Source organism: Rutidosis leptorrhynchoides, unplaced genomic scaffold (assembly GCF_046630445.1).
Source record: "Rutidosis leptorrhynchoides isolate AG116_Rl617_1_P2 unplaced genomic scaffold, CSIRO_AGI_Rlap_v1 contig99, whole genome shotgun sequence".
In the NCBI taxonomy this organism is placed as follows: Eukaryota; Viridiplantae; Streptophyta; class Magnoliopsida; order Asterales; family Asteraceae; genus Rutidosis; species Rutidosis leptorrhynchoides.
In genome coordinates this window covers 26902-48721 of record NW_027266892.1, presented here as the reverse complement: position 1 = coordinate 48721, position 21820 = coordinate 26902, and the positions used below count along the sequence as shown (strand labels likewise).

The 21820-nt window shown below is 33.6% G+C and overlaps 3 protein-coding genes across 4 annotated transcripts; 2 read left to right on the top strand and 1 right to left on the bottom strand.

Moving 5' to 3' along the window:
- Positions 1-3709: 3709 nt before the first annotated feature.
- Positions 3710-5430, top strand: LOC139885519 (uncharacterized). 2 transcript variants are annotated; one of them, XM_071869274.1, is made up of 5 exons: positions 3710-3906; positions 4536-4634; positions 4713-4821; positions 4911-4982; positions 5311-5430. In XM_071869274.1, the coding sequence occupies exons 1-5, from the start codon at positions 3710-3712 to the stop codon at positions 5428-5430; spliced, it is 597 nt and encodes a 198-aa protein (XP_071725375.1). The 2 variants fall into 2 exon arrangements, with proteins under 2 accessions (XP_071725375.1, XP_071725374.1); XM_071869273.1 differs by having other exon boundaries at positions 4911-4988.
- A 1338-nt stretch (positions 5431-6768) lies between these two features.
- LOC139885524 (protein NRT1/ PTR FAMILY 2.7-like) lies at positions 6769-8926 on the top strand. Its single transcript, XM_071869278.1, has 4 exons — positions 6769-6865; positions 7129-7241; positions 7583-8587; positions 8693-8926. The coding sequence occupies exons 1-4, from the start codon at positions 6769-6771 to the stop codon at positions 8924-8926; spliced, it is 1449 nt and encodes a 482-aa protein (XP_071725379.1).
- A 1764-nt stretch (positions 8927-10690) lies between these two features.
- Positions 10691-12826, bottom strand: LOC139885538 (protein AUXIN SIGNALING F-BOX 2-like). Its single transcript, XM_071869290.1, has 3 exons — positions 12375-12826; positions 11590-12085; positions 10691-11464 (listed from the first exon to the last, which is right to left on the bottom strand). The coding sequence occupies exons 1-3, from the start codon at positions 12824-12826 to the stop codon at positions 10691-10693; spliced, it is 1722 nt and encodes a 573-aa protein (XP_071725391.1).
- Between the last annotated feature and the right edge of the window lie 8994 nt (positions 12827-21820).

Below are 21820 nucleotides of genomic sequence, written 5' to 3'. Positions count from 1 at the left end.
AAAATCAGAGGGTATTATGCACTCTACCCTTTTATCTATCATGAAATTTATACATATCTTTTTTTTTATTCAACGGTTTTGGATTATATAATGGGGGTAGTCCTCCTCCAGAATTACGATCCTGAAGAATCGACTCCATGACCTCCAAGATGAAAGCCCACATACTTTAATTAGCAAGATTTGTGCCTTCTTATTTATTTATATGACTACAGAAGGTCAAAATCCTCCATTTTATTCCATTTGAGGGATACTGAAAATGGAAGCCTCGGACTTTTTTAAGAAGTTACATATTTCTCCTTAAACTCATATTGTATCTATACTTCTGACTTCTGAGCTTTCAAATCATCTTATAGCTGCATGCATTCTTTTGTTATCAAAACTAACGACACCGTAAATTATCACTTGATGTAGAATTAAGAGACACATTATTTTACTGGCGTGACTCTGAGGATTTAATAAGAAAATAAAAAGTGATCTAGATGCAATGCAAGTAAGCTTAAGGACTCAGATGTAAGTTTCTGTAAAGTTTAGAGACTTCAGTGGAGAAAAAAAAGCAGTATTTTGGTTGGAACTCCTTTTAACAGGTTCTTCTAGAAATTCCGAATTCGATCGCAACTAAAGGAAAATGGAATATATTCCATGGTAGGAACTTAAAAAATGATGCATGCACTTAATTAGAATGTGAAAAAAGATAATGATCATGAGAAAAAAAGAAAGTCTCAAGAAATGACTAGCCGATTTCTATCTAGTCTTGAATATTCCTCTTTTATTACTATAAATAAATGATTAGAGACTTCCTGAGCAGTGTCTCAAGCATCGAGCGTCTTCGGATACTTCAGAGGACGAAGAAGATGAAGAAGAATAGAGAAGAGAAGTCTAACATGAGAACAAGATTCTTGTTTGGTAGCCAAGGATGACTTTCCTGGAAATAAATTCTAGGGAAGTTTCTAAAGTGGCGAGAAAATCCTAAGAGGTCATTTCAGGAAATCTCCTTGGCTAATCGGACAGGTTCTTTTCTTTCATGCTAGGCTTTCTATTCTTCCACGTAGAAATTTGTACGAACTCTAGCCGCAATATATAATGTTTGAAGAAGAATTCACCAAATGTTCCTGGAAGTCTCCTTTTGGCTAATTAATTCCTAATGAATCAAAAGAAAACTATCCGATAATATAACCATGCAATTTTGATCAGAATCCTAGAATGTTCCTGGATCTCCTTTTGGATAACTTGACAGGTTGTTTTCTCTCATTCTAAGTGTGAGAATCGGAGGCCTCGAAAATGATACACGTTAGAGAAACGGCCAGTTTCGTCCGAAATCGTGCCAAATAACGGTAAATAAGTAATTTATTACCTGCTATATATATACCCTTATAATTATAGTTTAATGCTCATAGTTTAACGTTACAGATTTCAAAATTTTATTCTCCTTTCACTATTTAATAATAATGATGATCCCTCATGACCTCTTCGGATTGCTATATTTTGATTTTATGATTTGATCAGAGGGGGAGGGAGGCAGTGCTAGATCCAGGAATTTTCCGCATTGGGGGTAAAATATTATACTCTTTTCGGTCAATTTCAAATATCGCGTAATGAAAGTTGTGAATTTTAAAAAAATAATTAAGGTAGACTAAACTACATGTATGCCTCTTATATAATACAAGTAAATGGGCTCGTCCGTTGAACGGGAAATCCATACCTTTCAAAATTAATAATTTAAATATATTATAAAAAAATTATATAATAATTATTTATATTAAATATTATTAAATATAAATATGTCAAATAACATATCAAAAGGAAAAATATTAATTTTATATAGTCATAATTATTTTGATTTTTTATTTCAAAATCTACAATCCTATTAGAATTAAAAAATTATTTTGTTTTCTAAAATAATAAACATAGCAAAAAATAAAAGTCACATATCAAAATTTGATTTCATAATAAAAATTATAATTGCATCTAATCAATTTTAGTTGTTCATATTGCTTGAAAAATAAGATATGTCTATTTTAATTTAGAATAGGAAAAAAAGTATAACGGATTTTTAGTAGGAATAATAGTTTAATAAAAAAATTAGAAAAAATAATATATATATATATTATACTTTGATTAGGAATAATACTTTTAATAATATGTCCGTTTGAATAGGGAAAAATGATATATCTTTTTAATTAGAAATAGAAAAACTGAATAAAATGAATTTTATTAAGGAAAAATTATTAGTTGTTTGAAAAATAAGATATACATATTTTAATTGAAAATAAAAAAAATATAACGAATTTTTATTAAGAATAATAGTTTAATAAAAAATTAAAAAAATAATATATATTATAATTTGATTAGGAATAATATTTTTAATAATATTTTCATTTGAATATGAAAAAAGAAGATATATCCATTTTAATTAGGAATAGAAAAAATAATATAATGAATTTTATTTAAGAAAAATTATTTAATAAGAAAATTAGAAAAAAAATAGTGTATTATAATTTTATCAGAATAATTTTTTAAATAATAGATAATAAATTGATTAGGACTAAAATTATTATATTAGGAAAAAATAATTGGTAGAATTTTATTAGGAATCATTATATTATTATCGTGTTTTGATTTTCTCATTAGGAAAAAAAATTAATATCATTGATTTAAAATTATAATTTGAAACCTAATTAAACACAAAGTTCTAAAATACATGCGTCAAATTTCTATTCGTTAATAAAAAACCATGTGTCGAATGTTGATTTGACAATAAAATTTGTAATTAGAACAGATTTAAAATTAAAAATTTTGCTATTGTCTATAAGATTTAAAATTAAAAGTCTTGCTATTGTCTATAAGATATGAGTAAGATCGGAAATAATAGCTCAATTATGCATGAATTTCATAAAACGACACTTAAATGGATCGAAACAAATTTTATTACGCGACACTCAAAAATGGACCGACGGGAGTATATGTTGAAGGTTAAAATTTTATTATTTGACATCACATTTCTTTTAATAAAAAGCAGTGATCATATATTCTTTCCAAGCATTAAATGTATAAACAAAGTAATTAAATTAATTTTTATATGTTAAATTAATTTATCTACAGTTTAGAAAAATAAGTTGTTATAATGAAATTAATGAACATAATCCCTTAAAAAAATTACGTTAAGAATTGAAAACTACGTTAGCTAAATATTTCTTTAAATAATAAAGGTTTATTTTTATTTTATATTTTGATAAGATTATTTTTAAAAGAGATGTTTGATATAAACGTTATAAAAAATACTATATGTATATATGTTTAACTTATATTCTTTAATTATGGGATAAGATTATAAAATAATACTCCATATATTGAGGACTAGAAATACTTATGTGACTCTCCCCCTCCATGCCCTGTTGTGGATCCGCCAGTGGAGGGAGGGAGAGTCACGATTTGCATAAAAGATTATTTACAGGGATTAAAATACTCAACTTAAGATAAATCAGGGACCAAATAGGAGATCTTTAATTCTTGCGAATTTGTCCACGTCGGAATGATAGCAGTGTCAGACTAGGATTATTAGGATTGGTTATTTTAATCTGACTGGACGCCACATCAGCTTATTTAACGTCATTATGATTCTAAGCGGGCCCCATACAACCAATATATAATAATATTATAAGTCTTCTTTCTTTCTTTCAGAGAAGTCCACAATCAGACTTGTATTATATCAATGGCGAATCCCATCTCCAAATCGTCGTCGTCTTTGATCGCCATTTTTGTAGCTCTGTGCTTTTTCTCGTCGGCTCTAGCCACTACAACAACAGACTTACCCTTCATCGTGGCACATAAGAAGGCTACACTCGCCAAGCTCAAATCTGGTGTGGAGCGCGTCTCTGTCTCTATTGACATTTATAATCAAGGATCATCGTACGTTTTTCTTTTTTTCAGTTTCTGAATTAACCGGATCTGATCTGGGTTTATCAGCTTTTATAATTGACGGATGTTATGAATTCTGTTTTTGGATAAAGCCATTTTGACATGATTGAATTCTGTTTTCTGATTATGATTTTTAGGTGTTTTAGAGTTGGGGTTTAGTTTGTGAGCATAAAAGATGTGATCTTTAAGCTTAACTCGGCTTTACGATTGTTTTAATTTCTGGGTTTCGAGTAGAAATCTTTAATGTTGTTTGAACATTCTAATCAGCAATTGGTAAAGACTAAAGACATTAGTGATATAGCTATATGAACATGCTTGGTGATTTCTGAATTAAGTTCGATGATATCGTGATGGGATGGATGACTTGGTTATGTTTGCAATTTTGAATTTACAATTTTGGGAGGAAAGTGAATATATGTTCAGTTCGTAACTTCAATCCTAAAAGATGACCAACGCCACTTGACAATGCATGGTCATTGCTGCATTCTCTTTGTGTTTGAAGCAAAAAATAGGTTTTTTGAGGGTGATGCTCCAAACGCAAGAGGAACATCAGTGTTTCCATTGTTTGTGATAATGAAAATCCTAGTGTGTTTGGCTAATGCTGTTTTATAATTTTCCAGGACAGCATATGATGTAACTCTCAATGATGACACGTGGCCCCGTGATACATTTACTGTCATCAACGGGAATACTTCACAGTCATGGGAAAGACTTGATGCGTGAGTGTCTATTTTACATCACTTTCTTTTCTCTTTTTAAGCAAAAATTATCATCTAACTTAGTAAACTCATTTGCAGTGGTGGTATTCTATCTCATTCTTTCGAACTTGAGGCCACAACAAAGGGATTGTTCTATGGTGTACCAGCAGTTGTTACCTTCCGTATCCCAACAAAGACCGATTTACAGGTTTGACCTCCAATGAGATATCCCAAATACATTTTCTTATTACCCAAATTGTAAGCAAGTTTAAGCTTATGGTGCTGCTTTGTTTCCAGGTGGCATATTCAACTCCGATCCTACCTTTGGATGTTCTCGCCGACAAAGTAGCTGAACCTAAATTTGACTTGGTTAAGGTATGGATTTCCTTTCTTGGTCTTTTATATTAAGATTAATCAAACTTGGAATGATGATTCCTTCATGTTATAAGAAATGACATAAACCGTCCGCTGGATTTGATAGTTGTTAGCAATTTTCTTATCAGGAGTAGACTGCAGAGTAGATCATTGTTGTTTATTTTCTTGTCAATGACTGTGGATAAGGGTCAAATGATTTAAACATGTATATTATTCTGAATTGATATATGCAGCAAAAATCATTGGCATTTTCTTGTTGTGTTATCTGCAAATGCCTTTGTGTTATCTTTTCCAACCATCTTTCAATCCTTTGAATTTGCAGAGGTTGGTGGCTAGATTCGGATCTCAAGTTTCTGTCATCTCCATTGTAGCTCTCTTTCTGTATCTAATCACGAGCCCATCAAAATCAAATGCTGCCAAGGGAAGCAAGAAGAAGCGTTGAGAATCAGAAAGTATACAACTAGTTCATAGAGAATTCTTGATGTGTTGTCTTTTTTTCTTTTACTTGTTTTTAGAGTTTAGAGTTTAGAAGAAGCGACCTCGTCTTGCGTCGTTTCAAATGCTTGTGGTTCAAGAAACTAATTAAACCATTAGAAAAAATGTCATCGAATTGAACCGATTGTTCATGTCCCATTGGGTTTATAAATTTCTAATTTTGTATTAGTAAGAATCAAGAGAACCACACTAGGAGTATTGAAGTTTACTGTTTATGAGAATGATGATTCAAAAATTCACATTTTGAGATCACAATGACATTCAATGTTCTTCCAACGTCATATGATCATATCACGCTTAGGAAAAATTAATAGTAACTTGACCATTTACAGTATTGTATCGGCACAATTAACTGAGAACCAAATTTAACATATGCCTGATTTTCTTTGTTACAGATCTGAAACCAAACCAAAATTGTCCAGTCTAATTTGGCGATCATGCAGATTGGACCAGTTTATATATAGAAACAAAATCTACGTACATTGCTGGCAAGATACGGTTCTGAGGTTTTTGTCATCTCCATTGTAGCTCTCTTCGTCTATCTGATCACTAGCCCATCAAACGCTGCCAAAGGGAGCAAGAAGTCGAGAATCATAGAGGATAAGTTAGTTCGCAGCGAATTTTGATTGTAGCTCTCTGTGTCTATCTGATCACGAGCCCATCAAACGCTGCCAAAGGGAGCAAGAAGTTGAGAATCATAGAGGATAAGATAGTTCGCAGCGAATTCTGATTGTCTAGTTGAAATTTTACTTTTTTTCTTGTTCTCTGAGTAGGTCTCATACCTTGATAGACTTTAGCATGGCTATAAAAAAAAATTGAAGTTTGGAAATATTTTATGTTGGCATTAGTGTTTGTAGTTTCTATAGCCATGACAATTTCAAATCATATGCTCCTTACCATGACAATATTTCCCTGAATTTCAAGTACACATTTCGACAAAACCTCGAATTTGGCTCGTATCAGGATTGATTCAGGAGACAATGTTCAGCTTGATTTTACAAAACCAATGTTTAACATCATGCCAATATGCTCCAAGAGTTAATTCTCTAAGCATTGCACTCAAGCTTCTTTTTAATGGAATTAATAAAGAGAGAATCTTATGCTCAAGCTTCTTTTGCCAGGATAAATTATTGTGGCATCTGATGCTTCTTCTCTTGAGACCGTTTATATATTTAAATCATGACATCTTTAATTATGCTTGAATAGTTTAACTAATCATTGTTTGGTAATGATCACTTACATATAAACACTAAGCACCAATTCATAGTTGCCAAGCCTAATGAAGATGGAAAGCTCACTCGCTTCTCGTGAAGAAGAAGCTCAAGTCTCGACTAGCTCCGGCAGAAAAAAAGGAGGATGGATCACTTTCCCCTTCATCATTTGTAAATGATCTCTTAATTAATCGGTTCTCCTTTCTATCATATTCTTAATTACTACCTTCATATAAAAATAAATGATGTTTTGTATTATGAGGTTCATTCAAGTGGATATGTATCTAGTGAAGATTCTTCACTAGATACATATGTCTTTATGAATGAACCTAAATACGAAATATCATCTATTTTGATACGGAGGGAGTATATCAAAATGTTCGAGTTTGAGAATTTTCTTTCTAATTTGTTTTTTCTTGTGTTAAAATTAACAGGCGCTGTGGCAGGAATTTATGGGTCAGGATATGGATGGCTTTTTAATTTGATGGTGTATTTGATTCAAGAATATAATGTGAAGAGCATTTCAGCAACTCAGATTTTCAGTGTGGTGAATGGTTTCGTCAACCTTTTTCCGGTCCTCGGAGCAATCATAGCTGACTCCTACTTGGGCTGCTTCTTAGTCATCTCTGTTTCCACCTTCATCTCTTTTCTGGTAATCTATTTATATCTACATTCAATCAAGAGCATAATGGTAAAAATATCTGCGTAGACAAAAAGCATGACGACGTTTATCAGGAGTGATCCGGCCCAAAATATTTGTCAATTTTTTACATGCATGTTGTATGGGGAAATTGATGACTATTTTAGGACGAAGATAATATTTGATACACGCTTCATCGTTTCCTAGGAATTTAGGTTTCTCTGAGTGTATGTGTGATATTCTTGCAGGGGATGGTTCTTCTGACTCTGAGCTCAATATTCCACTCTCTTCGGCCTAAACCTTGCATTGTCAGATCTAATATCTGCGAATCGGCCACAAAAGGTCAGTTGACAGTGCTCTATATAGGAATAACAATGGGAGCAATTGGATTAGGATGTGGACGCTTTAATCTCGCAACAATGGGCGCCAACCAATTCGAAAAACCTAAAGAACAGGCTATTGTCTTCAACTGGTATTTTTTCACAGGATTTGTAGGAATTGTCTTGAGCTCCACAGTTATATTCTATGTCCAAAGCCTGAGTTGGGGGTGGGGATTCGATCTATGTGCTGGGACAAGTTTTCTCGGTTGGACTGTGTTCGTTATCGGATATTTTTCCTACAAACACGATAAACTGAGAGGTAGTCCATTTAAAGATATTGCTCGTGTCGTCGTTGCTTATATTTGGAAAAGGAAACTCCCTCTATCCGACCGTGACGAGGACTATTACCATGGAAGTGGCAAGATTCAGGCGACGGCGAGCTTTGTTTGCTTGAACCGCGCAGCGTTGAAAACTGAAACCGATTTCAGACCAGATGGCTCGATTAAAAGCTCGTGGAAGATTTGCACGGTTCAACAAGTAGAAGATTTCAAAACCCTGATGAGAATTGCGCCTATATGGTCGACATCTTTTTTCCTAAGCGTTACATTAGCAATGCATGCAAGTTTCGTAGTCATCCAAGCTCTAGTGATGGATAGACATTTATTTAGGAATAATTTCGAAATCCCAGCAGGTTCAATGACCGTTATAATTTGCGTCTCTTCATCTATCTCGATTTTTATGACAGATCGCTTCATAATCCCAATCTGGCAAAAACTGACTCGACAAAAGTCTACTTTTCTTCAACGGATAGGAGTAGGCCACTTGTTTAACATCCTCAGCATGGCTGTAGCGGCTATCGTCGAGGCGAGGAGACTCCAAGTAGCATGTGATAACCATCTCCAGACTGTGCCTGGTTCGGTGGTCCCCATGACGGTTGTATGGCTATTTCCATAGTTGGTTTTACTCGGAATTGGAGAATCACTTCATTTACCGGGACAAGTTTCGCTTTTATATCGGGAATTCCCTGTTTCCTTGCAGAGCACTTCAACTGCCATGACGCCTCTGGTTATCGCTTTCGCTTACTACGCTAGCTCGGCCTTAACTGGTCTTATCCGAAAAGACACGAGTTGGTTGCCGGATAACATCAACAATGGGAGGCTAGATAACGTGTACTGGACGTTAGTCGTGATAGGAATTCTCAACTTGGGTTATTTCCTAATCTGTTCCAAGTTATACAAGTACCAGAATCCGGAAAAGGATTCTGAAAAGTGAATTATCCCAATAATTTGGTCCTAAGAATGTGAATTATTTGTTTGAGTTAGTAATGTTTTCCTGGAATTAGAAACTAATCTTTCAAATTCCTACAAGCCTTGAAAACTTTGTAGTAGACTTCATTCTAGAAATATATTTTGTTACTTTATGTAATCGAAAAATGAAATTTCTTACTTTTCCTAGAAGTTACTTGTAATAAAATCTTGACACATGATCAGTGCAAGTATTAACAGATGACAGATTGTTTTGTCCTTTCTCAATTACTTTTCCTGGAAGTTACTTCGTTCTAGTTTATGTAGTGATATATTCATTCGAAATCTTCTTTTCGAAGTTAAAAGAGTTCGAAATACTTTAAAACACTTGCAACTTTCCAAAACATATTAAATTTTATCCTTTTTTAAATCTTATATAATTATGTTTCGGCAGAAAATCCAAGACTCTTATGTCATATATATGATAATTATTATATATAACATAAATAAATCTAGAAGAGAAGAGAAGATTATACCATCTCTTTGACATTTGAAAACAAACGAAAATGAGTTATCATATTCATGGTATGAACAAAAACCCTTCGTTTTCTTCTTCTTTAATTCTTATTTTTCAGTTTAAATTTTAAATTTTTATCAGATTGAGATTATAGAGTTTTGATTTCGTAAATTCTTTTTGTTTGGTAGGATTTGCATCTCCACCGTCAGAATATCCATCAGCACCATCACCGTTTCAGGGATACCCACCACCGCCACCGGCACCGCTTGCCCGGCCATATCACGAAGGGTACCAAGGGTATTTCACTGAGGGGACGTATCCTCCACCACCGCAAGCTCCACCTCTTTACAACCACTATCGCCGCCAGCATGACAATTACTCTGATCTTGGTTGCTTTTCATTTCTCAGAGGCTGGTATGCTGTTTGCCTTTTAGGATTGCAAAGTCTTCAAACATTTACAATTAAGTCCTTCAACTTTAACTTCATTACGATTTACTCCTTGATTTTCATAATGGTGATATTTTTGGACTTGATAACATTCTTCATGTTCTTTTACAATTATAGTTTTGCTGCAATCTGTTGCTGCTGCTTGTTGGAGGAGTGTTGTAGCTGTTGCATAAGATGAAAAAAAAATGGAATGTTTGATTCGGTCCGGTTCGGTTTAACTAAATAAAGCTTCCTGCTATTCTTCTTTGGTGGATGCTTTTCTTTTTCCAAATTGCTCATTACAATCTGCGACTGTCATCAATGTTATGTTTAAAATATGAGGTTTAGTATTTCACCTCAGTTTAGTTCTTGAATCTGTGTTTGTTCATGGATTTACAGTTTGTTATTTAGAACTCAACATCTTGTAAACTAGAGTATTATACATTATAGTATAGGATTTACAGATTTGTGATTGTTCAATCGTCAACTCCATTGGAAATAAGATGAATTCAGATTCCGACCAACTTCGATCCTTAGACCAGCTTCGATCCTTAGACCATCTCCTGTGCGTCTCCCGAATCGGAAAATGTCTCTTATCTCGATTTTGTATTGTATTGGAGATGTTCTTAGTTTGCTATTTATATTTTTGACACACCTGAAGTTTGACATATTTTGTCTAACTAACATAGAAACAAAGAGAAATGATATTAGCAGAGATCTAATTCACAGTAATAACAAGGATGACAAATAGCAAATCTCTTGTAAATTAAATTAAACAACAGTAGCAGTAGCAATAGTCCACTAAAACTTAGTAACAAAATACAAGTACTAAGAAAAAAGAGAATAAAGCTACAAAGTCCAGACGAAGTCCGGAGCATCCTTCCTAGGGCCTACAAGTGATCGATACAAGTACATCCTCTCAACCTTCTGAGAATCATCATCCCGATTGAACTCCATGTCTTCGTTCTCGTTCATGATTTCCACGTTTAGCCTCTTCATCTTCTTTGCAAGTGATTTGCATCCTCCAAGTGTAATTTCACAAGACGACATCCAAAGAGATCGCATTGTCTCATACTTCTCCATGTACTGCAATAGTGCAACATTACCAAAAGGACTATTCATGATCTCTAGCTTCCTAAGCTTCTTACACCCATTCAAAACGTAAAGCATTGCTTTATCGCTATCTCCGGCAAAAGCGACGGAAAGCATCTCAAGTTTCTCAGCGTATTTTCCGATAAAGAGGAAGGCTTGGTCAGTTAATAGGCCGGAAATTGACAACCGTTTGATACCGCTGCATGCCTGAACGATTGCCCCGTAACCTTCATCGAGCGGCTGTTGTGTATCGGCGTCAGGTTTAGTCGGGTCGAGGATACATAACCGGAAGCAAGTAAAGTTTGGGGAGTTCTGGGCGACGGTTATAAGGGCAGCATTGGTCATTTGCTGGCAGAAGTAGAGTAACGAAGTAAGATTCGGGCAACCGGCCGATATCGCAACCAAGCCTTCCTCCGTCACAGCGGCATTTCCAACTCCGTAAGGGTCAGATGGAAAAACCCTCAACTCTTGCAATTCTTTGCAACATGAAGCTACCACTTCTAGTCCTTTGTCCCCAATGCAATCAAGTATCTGCACAGATTTCCATTGATAAGAACATATCACATACAACAGGGAATGACATTTCAGACTTTTTCATACAAATGGAACTATATTGGATATACTTATTCAAAAAAACAAAGGGATAAAGTCAATACCCATAAGCGCTGCAATTTCCTACAATGATGAATTAGCTTCATTAGCTCAGTCCCGCAAATTCCAGGCGCATAGCTCAGGTTCAAGGAAGTCAAATTTGGACAGATCGCGTAAAAAGCCGACAAGCAACGAGGAGCAACTTCCAGAAAGCCAGACAAACTTTTCAGAGAGGTACATTTTTTAATGGCAGCTTCCAGCTTAGTGTAAACCTCAGAAGCTGGATCCTGAACGTAAGATCCCGTACCCAAGTCAGCGAGTTGAGGAGCTTTGACCAATATCCTCTGAAGCGTCTCGAGAGCCACTGCACGATTGAGCTTCAAGCTTTTGAGGTTAGGAGATCTTGCCACGAGCCTCTCAAGTACTGCCAAATTGATTTCTCCTTTAAGGCATGCGAAATTCAGAGAGACGAGAGAAGTAGAGTTCTCTGGAAAGCAGTTAAGCCATTGGCCTCTATGATCCTCAATATCATTCTCTTGCAAATCCAACTCCCTAAGATGCCTGGATTTAACAAACATGAAAAAAAAAGTCAACCCAATCCATAAAAATTCAATTTTTAAACAGATTAATTCTTTTATTGGATCCACAAGTCACTATGAACAAAATTTCCATTCCTAGTAACAATCAATGCTATCTAAAAGCACATTTAGCTGCTAACTGCTTAAGAAACAATCTGTCTTAACTATAAAATCAACATTATGCTTAATTGTAGCTTCAAATATAACTTAATTTACACAAAATAATCTTAACTTGACCAAATTAGAGCTTCAAAAAGTGGGATTTCCCTTACCTACAATTGGCTGCAATGGCGGCTAAGCCATCTGTTGTGAACCCTTCACAATTAACAAGAACCAAAGACTTGAAATTGGGAAAAGCTCGAGAAAGCAATTCGAGACTCTCATCGGAAACAACCATCCTCTTCAATCTGAGCTCCTCAAGTCCGATCTTAGCTTTCACCATTGCCTCGATCCAAGGTAACAAAAACCCTCCCCAGTCATGTGGGACCAAGTTGAAGTCAGCAAAATGGGGTTTCCCTTTCAGGGTCAGTGACTTTAGTGCCGGAAATCTCGCCGTCAACCTCTCCGGGCTGATTGAGTAACAATTTCCGATGAACACTTTCTGCCTGCTGAATTTCTCGATCCAGTACCATGATTTGCAGACTAAAGAGACTGAGTTTCTGTCTTTGTGTAAGGTTACAAAGTCGAAAATTAGCTCTAACACTTCATCTGGGAAATAATTCATAACTTTCCCAGGAAAAGAAAAATCCAAACTTTCCTGAGAAAAATTAATCCCTTGAGCTCAAAAATGACAACAGATCTAAAATTAAAAAAAAAAGGGTTTTGTTCTTATGATTACATTATTTGAGAAACAACCCAAAATTCATAGATCTAGTCCTAAAAAAACATATTTTTTCAAAAAAAAAAAAAAACCAAACTTTCTAATTATGATTTACTCAAACTCAAAAATGGCTAATTGGGTTTTCTTTCTCTCTCTAACATTTCTTCTTTTAAGCTCTACTTCTACACAGAGAGAGAGAGAGAGGAGGAAGAACAATGGAGGTTTGTGTTTTAATTAAGATTAAACTTTCATTAGATCTAACGGTTGGTGTTGATTGATTGGAAACATAAATGGAATCTCGCCGTTGATTGGTGTAACATGCATGTGTCTTTTCCTTTCTCTGCAATATCCTGTCTTTTTTTTATTTACTTTTTGTTTGAGTAATGGGAAAAGACCAAACTGTAATATATGCCCTTTATGTTGTAATCTTTGATAATCTAGATCCTTATTGAATTTTTGTTTCTTAAATGACCCTCTTTATTTTGCTTGTTTTCTATCTCTCCGTTCCAAATTAACTGTCACTTTTCTTATCTTCATGGCAAAAAACTAGTCTATTTCTTATCTTCATGGCAAAAAACTAGTCTAGTCTAATCTAGTCTAGTCCAACGGAGAGTTGCACCCATAGCTGGGCTGAAATGACCATTTTCTTCTACTCGAAGTTCAAAATGACTAAAAAACTCTGACAGATTTTGATTGGTTGATAATATCGATGATCGGTGCAGATAAAAAAAAACGGAATATAGATAGTAGAGACAATGACGAAAGAGGAGCTGATATCATACTAATCTAGACTGGTTAAACTCATAGATTACGCTTTGACTCAGCAAAAACCAACGTGTCAGCATCAAAGAGCCAACTTGATCTCAAGTATGAAGTAACAATGAATGAAGAGGGCGATAAATACAATGTCAAATTTTGATAAGGGCCAAAGAGATTAATAAAAGTAACATGAAGGACTGAAACTCAAGAGAAATAAACAGTAGGGACCATTGTTATATGTGATTCTTAACGCCACGCAGCAGATAAAATAGTTTTGGAAGTCATACTTGCGCGAGTGAGATATACTGCCGTCGTATTATGACGACATTACCATGTGGAACTCTATTATGCCGATTAAATTAATTATTTTAGTACTTTTTTTTTCTTAATTTCATTTATTTCTTCTCATAATGATAAAGTTCTTCTCTTTTATTTTATCCGATTTTTGTGAGAAATTTTTTTTTAATCACTTGGATTAGGGAAAATAAAATAAAAAAATATAGTTTTTTCAAAATATTCATTTTCAATTATAAACTTGAGAATTTTCAAAAAAATAAAAATTATAAACTTGAAGTGTATATATAATTTAGTCCAAAGAAAGATTCCGTCCAAAAAAAATAAAAAATCATAGACAGTCTCTCTTGTTTGTCTTGTAGCAGAGCTGTAGAATAGTATGTATTTGCTTTTTTTACTTTATCAATAATTGCCAATTTATTTTTAAATTTTTTTATAGTGACTGTTACTTTAATTAGATGATTAAAGAAGCTGAATGCTCAAAATAAATTACCTTTTTCAAGCTAAGAAAGAAGTTGTTATTTATATGCAGGTTTAATGTTTTACAGTTAGCTTACGTTTTTGAAAGAACTAGTTTAATTAAAAGTTAGATTAGTTAGTCTCATAATGATGGTGAAGGTTAAGGAGTAATGTTCGTGTCACGATATTACGAGTCTCTACACCACTCTCCATATTAAATATTTATCCCAATTATTTTTGTCCAAATATATTTTTTATCAGCAGCAGTGAAATTGACTTAATTTAGCTCAAAATTTTCCACAACACGTTTTGAAGAAAATGCCGAAAAAGAAGAAAAATGTTGTTTAATTGGATATGACATGAAAAGACAGAAACGTGTTCATCTTGAAGTAGTAAAACTTTAGATTTGGTAGTATATATTGGATAAGGAGGCTGGGAAAAACTACAATTTCATGAAGAATTAATGATTATCCTCTTAAATTGAGTAGTTATGAACTTATTACTCGAACTTGATTTCAAAATAACCAATCAAGTTTATATCTAAAATGGATGAAGAGATGTGGAATATGGTCAGGGACGGATTCACGTGCATCTAATATTTTAGAAAAAATAAATTATATAATGAGAATATATAAATTTATTCACCATATAAATATCAAAATAATTTTTGACATAGTGATAAGTAATATAAAAGAATTCTTTACATTCTTAAGTTCGATTTCTAATAAGAGTGGACCTTGTATCTTATTTTTTTTTCTTTTCCTTCCTTACATTTTTAAACAATATAATATCCATGCCATATAAATTGGATTACTGAATACTTTATTTTTTTTAGAATTAAAATATATTATATGTATCAGATAAATTTAACAATTTTATTTTTAATAGTAAAATTTATTTTATTAAATTAAAATTTTACTGATTTAATAAAAAATAATTATTATTTATGAATCACCATTTAATATAACAAAAAAAATCCGTGGTGTGACTTTAATATCCTACAATCTTCATATTATTAATGTCTTGACAATACTATTGGTTATTAAAAAAATATATCAAAATTAAATGTCATTAACTAAATTCAATACGGATAATAAACTCTCACCGATCCACCCAAATTAAAATCATGTTCCATCTTTAAAAATCTATGACTACTTTCGATCCCACCCGATGTTAGTTCCTGGATCCGCCCTTGAATATGATGCGATAAAAACGTAGAAAAACGAGCTTATTATTAGTGAAAACGGTAATAACTTACTTCTCGAAAAAGAATTCCACAAGTACTCACCCGTCCTTGTCAAGAATTATAGTGTTCACCTATTTTATATCGTAAGAACTTCCTATCCTAAATTCTAAAATAAAATTTTGAATTTTTTCTTTTTATAAAAAGAAAAATAATATTATTGGTTAAAATAATTGAGTCAAGTCATGTCCATGATTCAACTATCATAATGAATTACAATGAAAAATCATATATTAAACAATGATAATCGTAATCTAAAACCATAAAAGAAAAATACCGACTAAATTTAGAAATACTAGAGTACGAAACAAACAAATTACGACAATAATAAAGATTAAATTATTACTTATTTTCTTCTCATTCGACCACGTCTACGATAGGGTTTTGATATTTAACTACATTGGTTACAAATTTTAGGAAACAGTAGACAAAGTCTCCTTATCACTGTTTCATTAGTTGGTGTTATATGGCATGACATGCTCCCGAATCCCGACCTTAGTAATATTTCAACTTGATATGTCTCACAGTCAAACATTTTTCCGGGTCCCACATATTTCTGCCACGTATACATTTTTAATGGATTATTATTACTTATCTTTTTTATTTACTGGATAATAATATAATAATCTCCCAGTTGGGGGGCCCATAAAAAACATTGATAGCCATGTGATGGTGGGGTCCTTCTACATCAGACGATTCCTTTGCTTCCAGATTAGATTAACATACTGTCTTTTTCAATTTCAACGGGCTAACGTGCATGCACTAAATTAATTAATTAACTTTTAAAAAATTAATTAGTTTTACTTAAAAAAGAAAAAAGAAGAGAAAAAAAGAAGAGCTGATTATGAAACTCGAACTTTCATAATGAATTTTCTTGCAATAGAGATGGCTACGGTCCGATTCGGAAATGCAACCGTATCAAATTGTTCAATACAGTTCGGAATCGAAATCGAAATATTTATGATTATATTCCAATTTATATTTTTGAAGAAATATTGTGTATAACTGAATCAGAACCGTCTAGATAAAACCAAAATCGCCTAAAAAATTTTAAAAATTCGATTCGATTCTTAAAATTTAAGAACTGTAGACCGTGGGTTTGAATCAGACCGGGGGCATGTATATCTTGCGATGATCGAATCCTTTAAACCGATATAGTTTCTCACAATTTTTACTTATTTATTAAATTAAGACGGTGCAAGCAAAGTGTTTCTTACTTGTCAAAATTTGTCTTGTTTTGGAGATGTGACGTTATTAGAAAAAAAATGTCCAATGGAAGAAAATGCAAGTTGCAAATTTTCTAAGGAAGAAAATTAATTATAAGTGATCAGTGGTTAGGCTAAAACTAATCAAATTTAATCATAGACCCACTTGCATATAATTACATAATTAAAATTTGTTAACAAATAAAAATAAATAAATGAAGTGGTGATTATCATTTATATCTTCAAAATGCACTTTTGCTTCCATCATTTGCAAGAATTGCAACCATGTGATTTACACATTAAAGTTTGATTTTTACATTATCTAAATACATAATTTATTTCATTGTTATCTAGTTTTAGTGATCATAGATAAAATAGATTGTTGTATTTTTATTTTGGATGATGAACAACACATTATAAATTCTTTCTCTTATATAATTTAATTCTCCTCTCATATTCAGTTATGATGATAACGCACGGAGAAAATTTGCGAAGTGGTCCTCCTGGAATATGATTGGTCGAGAATAATATATATTTTTTTAATATACCTAATACAATCTACTACCCATAAATTATCGAAACGAAAGTCGCTTCCGAAAATCGAACTCAGGAGTCACGTCTTCGGAAGAAATAGCTTGGTTAAAAAGAAAATGAGATGAAACATAAGATGTCGCTCTAAATGTCTAGGATGGTCCAAAAAAGCCCCACAATTCATTCATTCATCTTTTACAGGGACATTATGTATAGAGGTCCTGGTTTGGTCTCATATCTGCTAAAGTGAAAGGAAACTTGTGGAAGGAAGGAAGCATTATGTCAGCTTAACTCAGCTGGTACTCGGAGAGATTGACAAAGAAATGTAGTAGAAATTGAAAACGCATTCCACTGTAAGAGGTAACGAGAGAGACAATTAATTTAACTCATTGCTCTTAAGATTAACGATACAATAGGGTAAGCCGAATGCCGTCTCTAGGGGGAATAGACAAATTTACAGGTAGCAAAATGAGAGAGAAAGGAATTGATCTGAACACCAATAAGACTGCTTGTGGACATCTTTCTCAAGCCCATCTTTTTCTAAGTTTTGTTTGTGTAGCAGAACATCTTCACAAATCACAATCGAAGCCAGACAAGAATGGGCTTCAATTAGGATTTAAACCTAAGCCAGGACCATTTTAGAGTTTATCATTATCAGAGGACCAAACTTGAAAGCTTTCAACTTGATAGATAGATCATAGTCCATAGAGATTCATCTAACAATTAAATCGGTTATGATTTGGGAAAAATCTGAATCACATTCATTTTAGGGCATAAAATGTATCTAATCAGTGGTGATTTGTATGCCCAAAGTAGGAAGTTCCTACCCAAGAATTTTTCAAGGGGAAGAAGACTTATTCGGTGCAATTGTGCAAATGCTTCATCCAAAGGATACCGTTTAATACCTTACAAGCTTAACTTTCTAACTATCAGAAAACAGAGTCATTGGTACTCAAAGTAGAGTGGACAAAATGTCTCAAGGTGGCTTCGACATAAACAACAACAAGCAAAGTACAACATCCATATATAGAATCGGAGTTGGACATAGCAAGATAAAATATCAGAATGTGAGAGAGCTCATTGACAATATTCATTAGATCGAGACCTTATTCTTATGATGGAAATAGCTAGCAAAGAGGAAATTTTGCTGAAAAAGCTTCAATCCACAAAAGTGACAGCAAATTAAGAAAACTTCCGTAAAAGACTTCACTAAGACTAAAAAAAAACACCTGGTTTGTGCCTAGGTCTCCATTCTTGAAACTTTACACAGCCTAATTACTAGCTTGTAGATTACAAAACTAAGAAAAATCCGTGAGAATGATTGAAAAACTATGAAGAATCCTCAATTGATACGTCTAGTGCAGAGTGAAAAGATTAAGTGGTGGTAAAGGCAATCGCTTTGGTACAAAAACCACATTGAACATCTAAGTGTTATCAAGGGGGAAAAACAGAACCACTGTTTTGAAAGAAAGTTTGGTAACCACAAACATAGTATGATACCATGTTTTGGTTATTGCATATGCCTAAATACTTACAAAAAGAACTCCCACTCTGTATGATTTGACAATGCAATGGATTTCATCATCCCGACCAATAATGCATAGTCGTAGACATGCCAAATGCAGGATAACAATCAGGAAAACATAAATAGCATAACACCAACACTATGTAAGCTAAACCATACTCGACTAGATCATTCATAATCTGAGAGAAACAAACACCAGCACAGAAATTATATAAAACCTACAATCCTGTGTAGTTATGGAAAAAAAACCGAAGCATGATGAGCTAGGGATAATTTAACTACATAAGCATTCCCACATTGTTACAGAAAACCAATTACCTATCCAAATACCGTTCGAAATATAACCAATCATACACAAAAATTCCACTAACCTCTTCTTTTTCCAAAATACCAATTTCCTGTTTTCTGTGATCAATCAAGCATCAGGATCATCACTACTGTCATCATCCTCTTGATTGTTATCAGCAATATAAACTCCAGGATGAGACGGCATCCGACGTGTCCTGGAAGGCAAAATGTTGTCCAAATCAACCTCCATCAAAGGATCATCGGACAATTCACTGTCACTGATAGGAATATCATCATCACTATCGTCGCTGCTGCTATCATCGCTGCTATCACCATTACCATCACCATCATCGTCTTCATCATCGTCATCTTCTTCAATCATAATCCCTTTTCCTTTCCTATCCCTAACCACTTTATCTTCTTCCTCGATCAAAATCACTTTCCCTTTTCTATCCCTAACCACATTATCTTCCTCAATTACGATCCCTTTTCCTTTCCTGTCCACTGTCGTCTCCACAAACCCATTGCCGCCGTCCTTCTCCTTCGCTTCACCACCTCCAAACCCCATCTCGCCGCCAACGATTTTAGCTTCCTCCGCCACTTTCCCATCTCCATTAAGATCAGCTGCCACTGATTTTTCGTCACCTAAAGCTTTTTCAACCCCGATTTTCAATTCCGGCTCAGGTGTCGATGACAGCAGCTTCATGGTTTTGCTCGGAGGGTCCAGCTCGACATCCAAATCGGCTTTTCGTTTCGCCGGGAATGTGGGTTCCAGGGGGGGTTTGGTATCAGCCATGAATTTGAATGAAGCAGAGTGAATTTCGATGGAAAATTGGATTTTCAGAAGTAAAAATCACAGCTTTTTTCTTTTCTGCCCGCTTTAGGGTTTTTGTACTTGGCAATTGCCACCAGTGACGTTTCTTCATCTTTTTATTTTTCACAGATAGGTCCCTAAAGATTTTATTATGCATAGAAAAACCTAATTATATTGCAATTTGTTTATTTAGGGTCCGCTTGATAGTACAGTACTCCTATTATGTAAGAAAAATTTAGAAGGGTAACTGTTAATAGTACCTTTTTTTTTCTGGATAGGAGTTCTAATTTTTAAAGTATTTTTTGAATATATTTTTTAAGAGATTTTTTTATGTAGGTTTTAATAATTATTTTTAGTTGTTATAAAAAATAAATTCAGGATTACTATTGTTTTAATATATATATATACTTGGTTTAGGATTATATTTCGAAAAGTGTTAAGAATAATCTTATTATCCGTCGCTAACTTTCGATTCTAATCCGTCTCTAATTCGTTTTAATCTATATCATTGCATTATAATTGCATTTGGTTTCTAATCTGTTTCATTTCTAATTGGAAACGAAATGGTTTGGTTTCTAAATGTTTGATTCTAATCTGCCATATATTGTCTGATAATGTAACTTGTTGATCAAGTTACTAACATTATTAGTTAAACATATTGTCAATGATTGGTACTTTGAATCTGTATCACTCGGAAATGTATTGGGCGACCGATATCAAGTGCTCGTGATTCTTGGATTGATGTGGTTGAACGTATTTCAAATGACACTAACAAGACATTGATGTAAGAACAATTATTGTAATGTATCGGACGCCTCGGATCGGAGAAGAGAAGATGTCCGAACTTGATCGTACAACTATATCTGGGTTTTGATGCTTCAGATGAATTAATCCTGCACTCCCCGAGTATTCAATCATTGAAGACATTTTCAGCAAGTATATCTTGGTGTCGAAGGAGGTGACGTGCTTTTCAAGTAATCTATTATACTTTCTGATTTCATCGAGAGCTATCATAAAGTTGATGATGAATATATATCCATTTTGGTATTGCTATTATAATTAGGCATAACTACATTGCATAAGGAATTGGAGAAGTTTATCGTTATCGTGTGGAAGGCATACATAGTATATGGAAGGGAAGATTTTGCAAACTAGCCGAGATTATAGCTTAAGAACCGAAATAGAGTAGTATAGACCGACTTAAATATAAAACAAGCGCATCATTCGACACCATTTGCATGCATCAAAACACCTTAATTAACCCTCTTAAAAGACTGCAAACAACAACGATATCATATACAGTCATCCTGCAGAACGTTTCTAGCTACACCATCGATTCGATCGTATACTTTATCGGGAAATTATATATATATATATATCTTTAAATTAATTTGTTACATAATTTATATAAGCATATATATATATATACTTGGATGAGGCCCAAAGCATTTTGAGCAGTTGGCGAAACAGGAAGAAGTGTTAATTTACACTATACCTCGATCCTAAAATTTTTGTCAATTTTTATATGCAACTAACCTTCGGCATGTAAAAAATCAATATAGTCAACCAATATGATCCCTTGTTATAAAGTCTTTACCGAAATATTGTCGAGACTAACCCGATCTTACATAAAAAATACATAAAAAAAACCTCAAATCAAGGGTTTTGATCACTTCAGGTTGCGTGAGGTCACTACATTTCTTTGTTTTCATTTGTTCTTCACTCAGAAAGCGAGACTTAACATAATGGAAGCCACGAATCACGAAAACAACTCCTCATA